The 14,933-nt window shown below is 45.2% G+C and overlaps 1 protein-coding gene across 2 annotated transcripts in view; it reads right to left on the reverse strand.

The window, feature by feature from the left end:
- Nucleotides 1-11,706, reverse strand: part of syn2a (synapsin IIa) — a gene marked incomplete at its 3' end in the record, with an annotated part of 47,078 nt that extends 35,372 nt beyond the window's left edge. For both annotated transcript variants that reach the window (XM_084334107.1, XM_084334106.1), the window contains exon 1: nucleotides 11,317-11,706. In XM_084334107.1, coding sequence (XP_084190233.1) covers nucleotides 11,317-11,699 — 383 coding nt within the window. In that variant the 5' untranslated portion in view covers nucleotides 11,700-11,706. The remainder of the gene's footprint in view (nucleotides 1-11,316) is intronic.
- Nucleotides 11,707-14,933: the final 3,227 nt, after the last annotated feature.

Genomic DNA, 14,933 nt, shown 5'->3' on the forward strand with positions numbered 1-14,933 from the left:
CTTTAATATGAACAGAAATGATGCTCTGAAGGAACATTCAAATACATTGCATACGCCTGCAGTGGTAAAGATATATGCCCTAAATTGCAAACCCTCCAAAGCTCTGTTATGGCCAAGTCATTGTGGCAACAGGCCTTTAGTGTGTAGTGTGGTAGTAAAGGGTTAACCTTCTGTAGTGTGGCAGTGAAAGGGTTAACCCTTTGTCGTGTGGCAGTGAAAGGGTTAACCTTCTGTCTTGTCGCAGTGAAAGGGTTAACCGTCTGTAGTGTGGTAGTAAAGGGTTAACCTCCTGTAGTGTGGTAGTGAAAGGGTTAAGCCTTTGTCATGTGGCAGTGAAAGGGTTAACCATCTGTCTTGTCACAGTGAAAGGGTTAACCGTCTGTAGTGTGGTAGTAAAGGGTTAACCTTCTGTAGTGTGGTAGTGAAAGGGTTAACCCTTTGTCGTGTGGCAGTGAAAGGGTTAACCGTCTGTAGTGTGGCAGTGAAAGGGTTAACCTTCTGTCTTGTCGCAGTGAAAGGGTTAACCGTCTGTAGTGTGGTAGTGCAAGGGTTAACCTTCTGTATTGCTGCAGTGAAAGGGTTAACCGTCTGTAGTGTGGCAGTGAAAGGGTTAACCTTCTGTCTTGTCGCAGTGAAAGGGTTAACCGTCTGTAGTGTGGTAGTGCAAGGGTTAACCTTCTGTATTGCTGCAGTAAAAGGGTTAACCGTCTGTAGTGTGGCAGTGAAAGGGTTAACCTTCTGTCTTGTCGCAGTGAAAGGGTTAACCGTCTGTAGTGTGGTAGTGCAAGGGTTAACCTTCTGTATTGCTGCAGTGAAAGGGTTAACCGTCTGTAGTGTGGCAGTGAAAGGGTTAACCTTCTGTCTTGTCGCAGTGAAAGGGTTAACCGTCTGTAGTGTGGTAGTGCAAGGGTTAACCTTCTGTATTGCTGCAGTGAAAGGGTTAACCGTCTGTAGTGTGGTAGTGCAAGGGATAATAAGATAACCTTGGTCTGACGCTCGTGTTTACAACATGTCATCCGGCACAGATGTGTCGCTCCGGGGAGGAAGGCCGTCTGCAGTCTGGTTTACAGAACATACATACAAGTGACAATTTGCACAGCGCAGTATTTCTCACAGTGCAGTATTTTGCACAGCGCAGTATTTTGCACAGCGCAATATTTCTCACAGTGCAGTATTTTGCACAGCGCAGTATTTTGCACAGCGCAGTATTTTGCACAGTGCAGTATTTCTCACAGTGCAGTATTTTGCACAGTGCAGTGCAGTATTTTGCATAGCGCAGTATTTTGCACAGCGCAGTATTTTGCACAGCGCAGTATTTCTCACAGTGCAGTATTTTGCACAGCGCAGTATTTTGCACAGTGCAGTATTTTGCACAGCGCAGTATTTTGCACAGTGCAGTGCAGTATTTTGCACAGCGCAGTATTTTGCACAGCGCAGTATTTCTCACAGTGCAGTATTTTGCACAGCGCAGTATTTTGCACAGCGCAGTATTTCTCACAGTGCAGTATTTTGCACAGCGCAGTATTTTGCACAGTGCAGTATTTTGCACAGCGCAGTATTTTGCACAGTGCAGTATTTTGCACAGCACAGTATTTCTCACAGTGCAGTATTTTGCACAGTGCAGTATTTTGCACAGCACAGTATTTCTCACAGTGCAGTATTTTGCACAGCGCAGTATTTTGCACAGTGCAGTATTTTGCACAGTGCAGTATTTTGCACAGTGCAGTATTTTGCACAGCACAGTATTTCTCACAGTGCAGTATTTTGCACAGCGCAGTATTTCTCACAGTGCAGTATTTTGCACAGTGCAGTATTTTGCACAGCACAGTATTTCTCACAGTGCAGTATTTTGCACAGCGCAGTATTTCTCACAGTGCAGTATTTTGCACAGCGCAGTGTTTCTCACAGTGCAGTATTTTGCACAGCGCAGTATTTCTCACAGTGCAGTATTTCTCACAGTGCAGTCTTTTGCACAGCGCAGTGTTTCTCACAGTGCAGTATTTTGCACAGTGCAGTGGAGTATTGTCAGTGCAGTGGAATCATATGCTGAGCATGAATGTGTTATACATGTGCATCTCAACTGTACAGACCTTTATGGACAAATATTAAGTTGATTTAAGTGATATTAAGTGACATTGAATTCTCCAGTCGAAATCTAGAGAGATTTCCGTGGAATATATATATAATATATACCAGGTTCTGATATATATACTATATATACTATATACTGCAAGAAACCATGGAACGCAAAGCTACCTCAAAGCACTCTGAGTTAATGATGGAGCTGACGTGACGACCCTCCTTGTTCGGCACGGAGCCCAGAGACACTCGACCCTGAAAGACCGAACCCGGCGACCGTCTATCGCCCCCCTGGTCCAACTGGAGCAGTCGAGTGGGTGCTACATCCAGTCTTGTAACCGTGACAACCTGGAGCTGTATACATCTTAGCCCTTTCACTGCCGCACTACCAAACGGTTAACCCTTTCACGGCCGCACTACCAAACGGTTAACCCTTTCACTGCCACACTACAGAAGGTTAACCCTTTCACTGCCACACTACAGCAGGTTGACCCTTTCACTGCCACACTACACAGAAGGCTTTCACTGCCACACAACAGCAGGTTAACCCTTTTCACTGCCACACTACAGCAGGTTAACCCTTTATAGTGTGATAGTAAAGGGTTAACCTTCTGTAGTGTGGCAGTGAAAGGGTTAGTAGGCCTATAGTTTTACCATACCAAAGGTCGATATCTTATGAGCAACCTCGCTGTGTTGTCATTAGTTAACCCTTTCACTACCACACCACAGGATGGTTAACCCTTTCACCGCGACGCTTACAGAAGGTTAACCCTTTCACTGCCACGGGACAAAGGGGTTAACCCTTTCACTACCACCCTACAGAAGGTTTAAAAACCTTCTGTAGTGTGATAGTGAAAGGGTTAAGTCATCGCTATCTCAGACTAGTGTAAACCAGCGTGCCGCAGTGAAGGTTCACGGAACATCGAACCACAGAGTCAGTGATGCAGCCTTATAGATTAAAGCTCATTACACTGAATTCTAAACTGCAGGCACGTGCACACATAGAGCCCAAAGGGTGCTCGAGCACCTGCCCTTTTGTGCCTCATAAAAAAGTGCCCTTTTTATGATTTTATTTAATTTTAATTTTAATTTCAAGTTTTTTTTTCAAGTTTAAGTCAGTGATAAAAGTGTCTTTCAAGGATAACTGAGCTCCTGCACTGATTATTATAGTTCAATATTCAATATTTGATCACCAAACCCCCCCAAAAAGCATAAAAAGGCCCCCCCGACCCAAAAAGGGCCCCCAAAGATCGGCTAGCCCAGTGCCCTTTTCAGCCTTTTAGCACTTGCCCCTCTAAAGTCCTATGCACGTCCCTGCTAAACTGTAAGGCTGTGTGTCTGCATGGGTCGACTGTGGGCTAGATGAGCAACGTAGTCACTAGGCTACCCTGCCTGATGGGCAGCATCCAGTGATTCAATCATATTGTACTCTCCATATCTCGCCCTGGGCACACACATCTCTTATCATCAGAGAGCCTGTTTGTAGTAATTGAATATCAAAGCCATCTCTCTTTTTTATAGTTTTTTTAATATATGGATCTGGTCGAAGGTACAGATCCACCCAGTCCGGTACTAGCAGACTGACCAACAGCCTCTATCCACGGGCTGTCAGGCTGCTCAACGATCAACTTGCCGCCCCGCACCCCCCTCGCACCCCCCATCCCCAACCCCCGGTGACATAACTCCCACTTCTACATTTCAACAATAACTGTGAACCGGACTTGCATTTTCTGCATTATACACTATACACTATTCCATCCATTGCAAGCCAATGCGCCCCCCCCCCCCCCCCCCCCCTCCATCCATTAAGTCAACTGGACTTACAACGACCAGGACACACACCCCACTGGCTTCCCACCCGCTAACACTGTTAGTAGGGACCAGTGGCGGAACTTTGTTCCTAGCGGTGGGGGGGACATATTAGGGGGCGTGGTCAGTGACGTCGCAGTCACTAATACCAGGTGTGCAATACGCATTTTCCCAGGCGGTGGCGCCTCTTGTAAGAAGTGGTCATCGTGGAGCCAGGGCTTGTCCAGCTGCACGTCCGCTAATTTAATATAATGATACTAGTGAATTTTTTTTAACTCTGTCAAAATAAACGAGCTGCATAGGCATAATAAACTGTAAGCGACATATACATGTTTGCACTGTCTTTTTTCTATTATAAAGTGCCTCTCGAGACTCGGGTCCATAACACATAACAGATCAGTCATTTGATTGTAATGCAGGTGCTCGCATTATAAATCGAATGTATGCGAGACAAACAATGTAATCGTTTTGATGCATACATCTCTGCCCAGCCTACCCCACCTGTTGCTGTTGCGCCCCCGCACAGAGAGACCCATATCCCCGCACCAGAACGCTACGACGGGGACGTCTCTAAATGTCATGCCTTTATTTTTCAATATTCATTAGTATTCGGACAACAGCCGCACACTTAAAGTGATACATCTAAAATCGCTTACCTTACCTGTCGGGGGTCCAGGACTCCTGCGTTAGAATGGGCGACAGGCAGCTCTCCACTTCCCTCTGCAATTCATTCCCTGCATACATCGCAAAAGGTATTCGACCACCCTCCCGGGGGCTCGGATAGTTCTTGTAACTGCCTCCGTGTTCAAGTTTAAGTTAAGTATGATGTCATAGACTATGTCAAATGTCATGACTCATAGTAGAATCGGCTGGCTTGTTCGCCATCCGCCAGGGAAACCGCAGATATATTCCTTTACTGCGAATTGAGAGCGTCCCAAAAATGATTCCAGGCCGCTATTTCTTTACCAACGGATTTCCAGTTCCGCGTTGACGCTTCCAGGCCGCGTCTATTCGAATCCCAACTGGTTCATGCGTCGGCTACACGCTGCTTTAATAACACTGCATTATCGAGACAGCGCCCCTATGACTTTGAGTGGCAATGAATTCCAAGAGTAGGGTAAATCTGCAGTGCCGGCACTGTGTAGTAGCGAGTCACAGTGCTGGCCGCCAGGCCGCGCAGTTGCAGCGGTTTGGGGGTAAAAACATGGGGGGGACAAATACTGCATTCTGAAATCATGCGGGGGACATTTTCCGGGGACCCCCCCGCAAGTTACGCCCCTGGTAGGGACGGTTGACCAAGCCGGAGGTACCGCTGACAGCTGGATTAGATCCCAGAGTCTCTGTGGTGGTAGGCGAGTGCATTCTCCACTGCGCTACCCAGCCGCCCATATCAAAGCCATCTCTGTTGGTCCAGCATGTTTCCTTATATTTCTTCCTAGATGAGTTCACATTTATCCACCTGTGTTTTAAGAAATTGCTTGTGAATTTAAAGAGACCTCCTCTTCATGTTCCTCGTAGGATTGGGATTATTTCAGTCACACTCGGTTAACGAATTGATGAACTTCAGAAGAGATTGAAAATCATGTTTAATGCTCACGTTGTGACACAATATGCTGGCAGTGCCCTAAGACAGTGGTTCTCAACTGGTGGGTCATTTTTAGTGGGTTGCGGATGTGTGCGTAAAAAAAAAGGGGGGGGGGGGGGGGTTTATTTTGAAGTCTACTGAATTTCTGATGCTGCGCTTTTATTTTGAAGGACATACTGAAGGAATCTATGTTTTTCAATGTGTATATAATGTATATATTGGTGGATAACAGCATCTACTCATAGCCATCTCAGAGGAGGAGGACAACAGAGAGAGAGTGTGTGTTGCAGCAGACTAACAGCAGCAGATGAGGATTCGGGCTGTGCTGTTAACATCAACAGCTGATAGCCACAGCATCAAGGTTACTCGATCTGGAGAAAGTGCATTACCAAGCCACAGCGTTTGTTTGGGGTAAGAGGGGCGGTAATATCAACATCGCCGTTGCTATAGTGATTTGGGTCAAAGAGCCGTTGTCAAAGACTGCGTGTCACGTAGTAACGAGAAGAGGGGGCGGGGGCCTGTTGCTATGGGGAGAATGTTATGAGGAGTGAGTTCCTTCTGGGGTAAGTTTAGACTGAGACACGACGCACAATCGAGCAGACGTGTTGATCAGAGACTTTCATCCCTCCTCACCCTCGCCGGGGGGGAGGGGAAATATGCCACATCATCACATCATGCATGGCTACAACGAGGCCCAGAACCAGTGGACTCATGAGAGAAGAGACGGTGGAGAATAGTGAATTTAGTTTTCCTTCAAAGACTGGTGAAGGACATTACAGAACGGGGTTTCCATCTGGTACAGAGGCTATGTTTATGAAAATAAACATGAGGATCTAAGGTCTCTAAGATCTAAGATCACGTTGCAGTGTCGTTTCTTATGACTAACGGATGTACTAACAGGGGTTGATACAGTGTGTGACAGCCAATGTGAAGGATTGAAAACAAACACAACGCAGAACAGGGAGAGTCACGAAGGAGATGACGAGATGAGATTGGCTGATTACAGAAACATCTAACAAACTGTTCCCATGACGCAGTGCACGTGTAGTAGCCGTTTGCTACCAGCGTTGACCGACAGTAACACTAACATCGTCACATCAGTTAGCGCTCATTGATTCAAGCATTTTGTAAACATGGCGGAACACAAATACAACACTGACTACATTAACACATTAATTGCCAAGAACGAGTTAACTCATTATAGCCCGCCAATCAAATAACGCCAACAACGAGTAAACTCGTTATTGGATCGGTATTTCTTTTATTCGCTATTTCCATTCATAATTCATCCTGCTATGCTGTAGGACTGTGTGGCACTCTGTCTGAGACCGCAATGGTCCGATACCGCCGCCTAACGCCCTTTGCAGCCGCTATTGCACTCCATTTGAAACAATGTGGTTTGTTTTCCAGGCCGAGCTGCAGCGTGCAGGCGGGGTCTAAACACTCCAGCAAGACAAGCGCTTATAGGGATGGCATCGATGAGGGTCCCCGCCCCCCGTTCATTTTCTTTGGTGGATAACATTGGACACACAATCGCGATCAGTATTTGGAATGGCAGTACATCATAGACAAGGTAAGGACTATATGTTATCAATCTTGCATTGATCCGATAATTTTTTCCCCGCAATCGCAGCATGTGTCTGTGGTGTGTGGGTGGGCCGTGTCCCGTTGGTTGCGATCAAAGCACGGAGGGCCGGCTTTCCCCCCCCTCCCTTTCATGCATCGATGATGAAACATAATACCGATAATATAGATGTGATTTCAAAACAGTAGTGTGTACAGGCGAGAAATTACAAAAAAAATTGTGAATTGCACGTATTGCTGCATAGCGTCGTTTCCTGGGATTACACAGAATCACTCTAGAACTATACTCATATTCACCACGGTATAAAATGGAAATGTATGGATGAAAAAAATATCTGTTTTTTACATGTTGACCGGAAGCATAATATGTCTGTAATTCAAGATAAATCTGCCTTCTGTAGTTCTCTGTAGCTCACTTGGTAAAGCATGGCACTAACAATGCTGAGGTTGTGGGTTCGATCCCATGCACTACATATACTGAAAAATCTATGCACTCATGTACTGTATATTGCTATGGATAAAAGCGTCTGCTAAGAAGCATAATATATATATTAATTTTTTTTCATTGGGTTTTTAGCCCTAGTTGCAGGATTGTGTATTACTGCACAATTATTTTGTGAAATAAATCAGTGGTTATTAAAAAATGTGGGTCGCGACTTAATGACTAAGGGAAAATTTGGGTTCTGAGGCTAGACCAGTTGAGAACCACTGTGTCACGCTCCCAGACCAGCTCGTGTCTGGGAGAGAGAATGCCCCAGGCAAAGAGTTGACAGTTGTGTCATGCCGCCATCTAGCGGTCACCTGCAGACGATGCAGTCAACATTGATCTTGCGTGGTCATATTAATAACATTATACTGTGGCAAGTGTTGTCTGTTTAGGTGTTTTCTATGTTGGCATTCTGATTCTGTGTTTTTGTATTTAGCCTAGTCCATGTTCCAGTATTGTTGTATTGTATTAGTTCTAGTGCCTTCTTCCCCCAGCTGTTTTCCATTAGTAATCATTGTAATTAGTCTGGGTATATTAGTGTGTCCTGTTCCCACTTCCTGTGTGGCGTCATACCTCCGTGTTCCCGTTCCTGTTTGTACATTGCTGTCGTCTGCCTTGCCCTGCTGTTTGTTAAGTCTTAGTACGTTTTATTAGTTTTCTGTTTTGTTCATCTTTGTTTTCGTGTCTCAGTCTGTGTTTGTAATTAGTGCCAGCGCTGCTGTGCCTTTTGTTTTGTATTTGTATATTTTCCTGCCTTGCTCCTGATATATTGGGTTCTTCTCTCCCCCCTATCGTAACACACTGCCCAGCTGTAAACAGAAGTCCAAATCAATGATCGTAAAGTTATAATCTAATTGATACAAGGTAATAAATATTCAAGTATTTAAGTTCATCAGTCACTACAGTGACGACAATGGCTCGGGAGGTAGAGCAGTTATCTGGTAATCCGGAGGTTCCCGGTTAGATTCCCGCTCCTCCCGGACGGCGTGTCCTTGAGCAAGACACTTAACCCCTAAACTGCTCCCGATGAGCAGGTCGGCACCTTGCATGGTCGCCTCCGCCATTGGTGTGTGAATGTGTGAGTGAATGGATCAAATGTGAGGAACAAATTGTAAAGCGCTTTGGATAAAAGCTGTTATATAAATGCACCATTTACCATTTATCATTTACAGATGTCTGATATTTACTAAAAGGATCATAATGGAAATTAAATAAATCCTGTAGGACTCCAATATAATCCTATTGGAAATGACATAAATCAAATAGAATTTTTGAAATTGAATCCTATTAGATTAAATTGTAAGCAAACATGAAAGCTAAGCGGATCCTACTGGAAATTAAATAAATCTACTAGATTATATTGGAAAAAGAAGAGATCCTATATGCTTTTTTGACTAGGGAGCAGCTATGGCTGTATATTAGTGGATTAGAATCTCAGGTCCCTGATTTTCATCTCTCATGTTCACAAATACTTATTGTGCCGTGCTAGGCCTTAAACACATCCTTAAACCGGTTAAAATGGTTTCCACCATAACATCCAACTGCATGTTGTACTGATCATCAAAGGAGATCAAATCTGCAGTGGAAAATGTGTCAGCTGTGTAAACATGGAGTTGTGTTTGTCATGGCCAGATGGGATTACAGAGCTGCTTACTAATAGTCTACTAGATACCATTCAGTCTAGTCTGAATCAATGTGCAGACTCACCGTTCAAACACTCAAGCAGCCCCCCACAGAATGCTCACTTTAACTCTGAGTAAGATCCAGAGCTGTAACGTTTGGGGTTTTGCTCTCCTCAGTGTTACCTGATGGTAATTAACCTGTCTATCTGTCCTGATTGCATTCATTGGTACGTGGTGTGCAGGGGTGCGTTGGGTCATGGGACGGGGTTGCACACCGAGCAACCGGCTCTGTGAGCAGAAGCACGCACATGCACGGATGTGCACGCGCGTGCACACAAGAATGCGCTGCACTCGACTGATGCGCCAACTCGCCAAGTACCCACCTGGCTACTTTGCACAACAATAGCTTGTGTCACCAGGTGTGTTCAAATACGTCCTCAGATACATTCACACAAAACTTGTGAATGAAATGTGTTACATTCCATTCCTAGAGGCAATTAGGCATTGTCTTTAGCCTCTGCGCACGCGAGGGAACATTTATGCGGGGGCGCGCGTGCACGTGGCGTCATTAAAACACAGTGCAACCAGCTTTGAAATCACCAACGCACCACTGGTGGTGTGCCTAGTTAGCTTGGCTTTATATGCTCTTCCTGGTTACTATTCAGGCTGTCAGTTAATCACTGAACCTATACCTGTGAGTACATCGTTGTGAGTAATGCTCATCTCTCCTGTCATGGAGAATACGTTTGTTTGCCATATATATTGATTGCCGTGTCGTTGCCTTATCGAGTGTGTATCTTTAGTGTGTGCTTTTTGTAGCGCCATCGTCCGTCGTGTTTTCTTTCACTACGTGTTTTGGAGACATAGCTTTCTCCCCTTTGCTTTCCCCATTTATCGTGTATTAGAGTTTGTTGTTATGTGCTCTGACGTGTTTTGGAGACAGTGTGTCTCCCCTTTTGTTTATCCACTTTTGTCTGCGTGTTTCCTTTTTGCCGGCTCTAAATAATAGCGTATCCTTTTGTTTGAAAATCAACACCTGCCTCGTCTTATCCGTTCTACACTGCACCTGGGTCCTACACACCTACCCAACCCGGAACACAGAGCTACAGTACCTGACTGATTGTCAGCGCTGATAGCCTAATTCTCTTAATGCATGCCCACTCTTCCTGCCACTAATCTACCTTCCTATCAGCAGACTAAACCATTTAGCTGGGGCGCAGCCTGAAATTGGCACGCAGAGTGGTATCATTTTCTACTCTGTTTGTACAATTACTGGTACCTATACGTTCCATTAGCAAGGGTCCGCTAATGTTATGCAGTTAACGGTTCCCTCTGAAGGTGTCATGTGACATTCAGCCTATCAGAGAGCGAGAGGGAAACCTTTAATGGCTGGAAATCACTGCAGTATTTACTTCCAGGGGCAAACTAGTGCAACTTTACATACAGCCTGTTGCATATTAATGACGTTTCCTTTCTAGAATGGTGCAAAGCGTACAAGTGCAAAATCCAGGAGCTGACACAGAGCCATTGAATGAACTGAAATAATTTTCACATGGGTAACTATCACGAATCTACACCCCCTCCAATCAATACAAGCTACTGTATCTTCATGTAAGAAGATTTAAAAAGGAAATCACGTATAAGAAAATAATTTTGGGAGTGCTTTTTTTCCCTTGGCTTGGCAGAATAATATAATAATAATAATAATAATAATAATAATAATAATAATAATAATAATAATAATAATAATAATAATAATAATAATAATAATAATAATAATAATAGATTAATCAAGGAACAAAGTCACCGTCAGATCTATCGCTGTTAGAGTGGAGGAGCATGAACAGTGTCATGTCACTGCTGATCATCACTGGAGAGTTGTCTCTCCTCCTGGAGCGCCTCTGTGTTTTGTCATCACGCTGACATGTCATTAAAACCACACAGCCATTAAGAGCTACCTTTAATCAAAACCCGCATGGCTCTGATCGATACAGATTTCAGATTTAACCTTTGACACCTCAACTGCCTCGGGGTTCATCTCAGACACTAATTGATCTCACAGAGAGAGAACGACCTGGGAGCCGAGGGAGGAGGAGGAGGGAAGAAGCAAAGGACCCATGATGATGATGATAAACAACACGTCGCCTCACCATTCCTGCTGGGGCTCGTCGATGACCAGGAGGATCTTGAACTTCTTGGGCGTCGTGACCTGCGTCTGCTCCACCAGCCCGGCTGAGGCGGCCGTCTGCTTCACCACGTTGGTGATGGAGCTGAAGAAGCCTGTGGTGGTGCCGCCGGTGGGCTGGGGGGCGGCGGCGGGCTGCTGGGCTCTCCTCTCCGGCGGCGGCGGCAGGGGGGACGTGGCAGGTGGCGGCGCGGCGCCGGGGGACTTGGCCGGGCTGGAGGTGGTGGAGGCGGCAGGTGGAGGCGGCGGGGGCTGTGCGGGGTCGGCTCTCTGCAGGTCTGTCATGTAGCCATTGGGCAGGTTGGAGATGAACGTGCTGTCGGAGAGACGCCGGCGCAGGTAATTCATGGCTGCAGCTGCCGAGAGACGATGGAGCCGCGGGAAGACGAGGACGTGGAGGGTAACGAGGAGGCTGTGGGGTTTACAGGACGGCACCCCGAGGCTGACTGCAGACTATAGGCTTCCCAGTGTATAGAGGTAGTCAGAGGGCTCTTAGTTCTCCTCTTAGCAGACTCCCAGTGAGTGTCTTCCCTCCCTCCGATCACACAGCATCCTCCGTGCAGGCAGTGACGCGGTATTCTCTCTCCAACCAATCGCCTTTCCCTCTGCTACCCTGGGTGGCTGCAAGGGATGCTCACGCTCTCCCCCTCCCTCTCCTCCTCCTCCTCCTCCCCCCTCTCCTCCTCCTCCTCCTCCTCCCCCCTTACTCCCACTCACTGGTATTGTATGCGTGCCTGTCTCCTCTACCCCTCCCCCATTTTTTTACTGCCTCACAGGCGTCACGCTCTTTCGTGCCACTGCAAGAAAAAATAAAGAAATAAATAAAGACAGGGGTTTCCAATAAATACACGGGGGGGTGATATCCAATAGCCTTCCTTCCTCTCCTTCTCGTGTCCCCCCCCCCCCTCCCCATCCCCCGCCTGTCCTTGTGTCGTGTCGTCTGTGTGTTTTATGCAGCTATGGAGGCAGATCTAAAATGGCTGTTATAGGACGTGTGTTCGTGAGCCGTGCAGGAAGACAGAGAGAGACAAGAGTCCGTGGCAGTCGGTCCCGGGAGATATCTACGCACTCACTGTTACCCCCCTCCCTCTGTTACCTTACCCCACTCGCTTCGATCTCTGGTATTAAGAGAGGAGAGACCTACCCTGCAGTCAGTGTGAGATTTCATATGTTTCCCTGCAGAGGGTGACTTAACCTCAGTGCTGTAGCCAAATATATCACTCAGCGTTAGTTAGTCCACTGTGGCCAATTTGGTTTGTAATTATGTGGAATTGTTATTTTCATATAGTAGACATTATGATTAGGGGGTCGGAAAAGGCCACGTTATCCTGCTACCACATTTCTTTTTTTTTATCAATTTTTTTTATTATTTTTTTTTTTTACATGAAAACCAAATTTTTATCAGATCGTACACGGTACTCACAGATACGATACCTTGAACTCATTTGAGGAAATTCTCTTTGAACACTATATTATATCTATTGCAGTACTGCCCTCAATATAAACAATACCACTTTACTGAAATTAATGATTTTCTAATTGATGACAATCTGGTTTGAATAAATTCTTGTTTCATTGTTAATTAAATAAATGTAAATGAGGGCCTGACCTCAATTGGTTTTCGAGGGTAAATAAAGGCAATAATAATAATAATAATAATAATAATAATAATAATAATAATAATAATAACAGTTTTATATTACACTAGGTCTACATTATGCTTGAGTAATATATAAGGATCTAAAACGGCTAGTTTCGTGAAATTAGCATAGACCTCCAAGGTGGCCTTTGACGTACTACATTATATATACTGCACTTAATGATATTGAGGGGGAGAATAAGTCAATAAGTCAATACCTCCTAATCCTGGATGGTCACCACTGTACCTGTACCCTCCCCTCCCCCCCCCCCCCCATGCTGCTATGATTCCTGCATTTCCCCAAGGGGATCAATAAAGGAATAACTTATCTTATTAGAAGAAGAAGAAGAAGAAGAAGAAGAAGAAGAAGAAGAAGAAGAAGAAGAAGAAGAAGAAGAAGAAGAAGAAGAAGAAGAAGAAGAAGAAGAAGAAGAAGAAGAAGAAGAAGAAGAAGAAGAAGAAGAAGAAGAAGAAGAAGAAGAAGAAGAAGAATATTAGAAGATTACTGTCAATTTAAACAAGGCAATTGACATTTGTCTTTCACATATCCCTCCTAGTCACACACAAACACACACACACACACACACACACACACACACACACACACACACACACACACACACACACACACACACACACACACACACACACACACACACACACACACACACACACACACACACACACACACACACACACACACACACACACACACACACACACGCACACACACACACACACATATCGCTGCTGTCGGGACAAAACCTCATAACTCCAAAAACCCAACTTTTCAGCAGATGAAAAAAACTAACACAGATTTGAGGGTGAATAGAGTTAGGAGGTTTAGACAGATGATCGGTTTAATGCTTTCCCATTGTTTAAACTTTGTAAAACCCAAACACACATATGGAGGATGATCTACGGAGTTGATTTATATAATAAAAAAAAAATTAAAAAAATGGAGTTATGAGGTTTTGTCCCGACAGCAGCGATATGCATTTCTTTAGAGAGGTCAGAGGTCACTTGCAGTGCCGTATGGTCATGGGCACTAAAGCAGAGAGGCGGTGGACACTGTAGATGTGAGAACACTCAGGGGGCTTTCACACTCAGCCTTTTGTATCGAATCACCGTCCCGGAGCACGGGGGGCAGTGTTCTCACTCACCCCTTTTGGGGTGCGAGTCGGTGCTGAATCGTTTCACCCCCCCGCTGAACGGGATCAGCTGGCAGAGGTGGTCTCGGGGTCGGTCCCGGGAGAACGGGGGGTGTGGCTTTGCGAGCTTGTACCTTTTCACGGGCGTGGCGCCTGGTGCTGACATAACGTCATAAATTTTGTTTGCCATTGCTATGTCTATACATTGTTCGAATGCATTTATTTCTATTAGACCAGTGGTGCCCAACCAGTCGGCCGTGGTCGACCAGTAGATCGCTCAAAACGCTCAAAAGCGGACTCTACAACACCATCCATTCGTGATAAAATATAACTTCATATTTATTGGCAATTTGTTCATTTTATATCAACATCCAGAGTCCGCAGTCGTGTTAAAACATTCCCGTTTACATTTTCGGTCGACCAGTAGATCAATGACATTCAATATAATCGATGCAAGCAATGTTACTAGTATGTTGCATGTAGTAACGTTAGCGTTAGCCGTTAGCTTAGCGTTATTGTTAACCCTGCAAAACGATCAAAAGCAGACTCTACAACAGAGTTCCATTCGTGAGAAAAGGGGGGTGGGTTATATTGACAAGGCTTGACAACAGAGGTTCAAATATAACTTCATATTTATTAGTTATTTGTTTCTTTATATCAAGATCCATTCTCCAGTCTCCGTGTTCTGTGTTTACATTTCGAGCGTGACATCATCGACTACGGCAAGCTTACAAGCTCAAAACGCAAACCGTAAACAAAACCCAGAGCGCACCCAGACTGAAGTGTGTACAC

Source organism: Notolepis coatsorum (genome assembly GCF_963971535.1).
Source record: "Notolepis coatsorum genome assembly, chromosome: 17".
Classification (NCBI taxonomy): Eukaryota; Metazoa; Chordata; class Actinopteri; order Aulopiformes; family Paralepididae; genus Notolepis; species Notolepis coatsorum.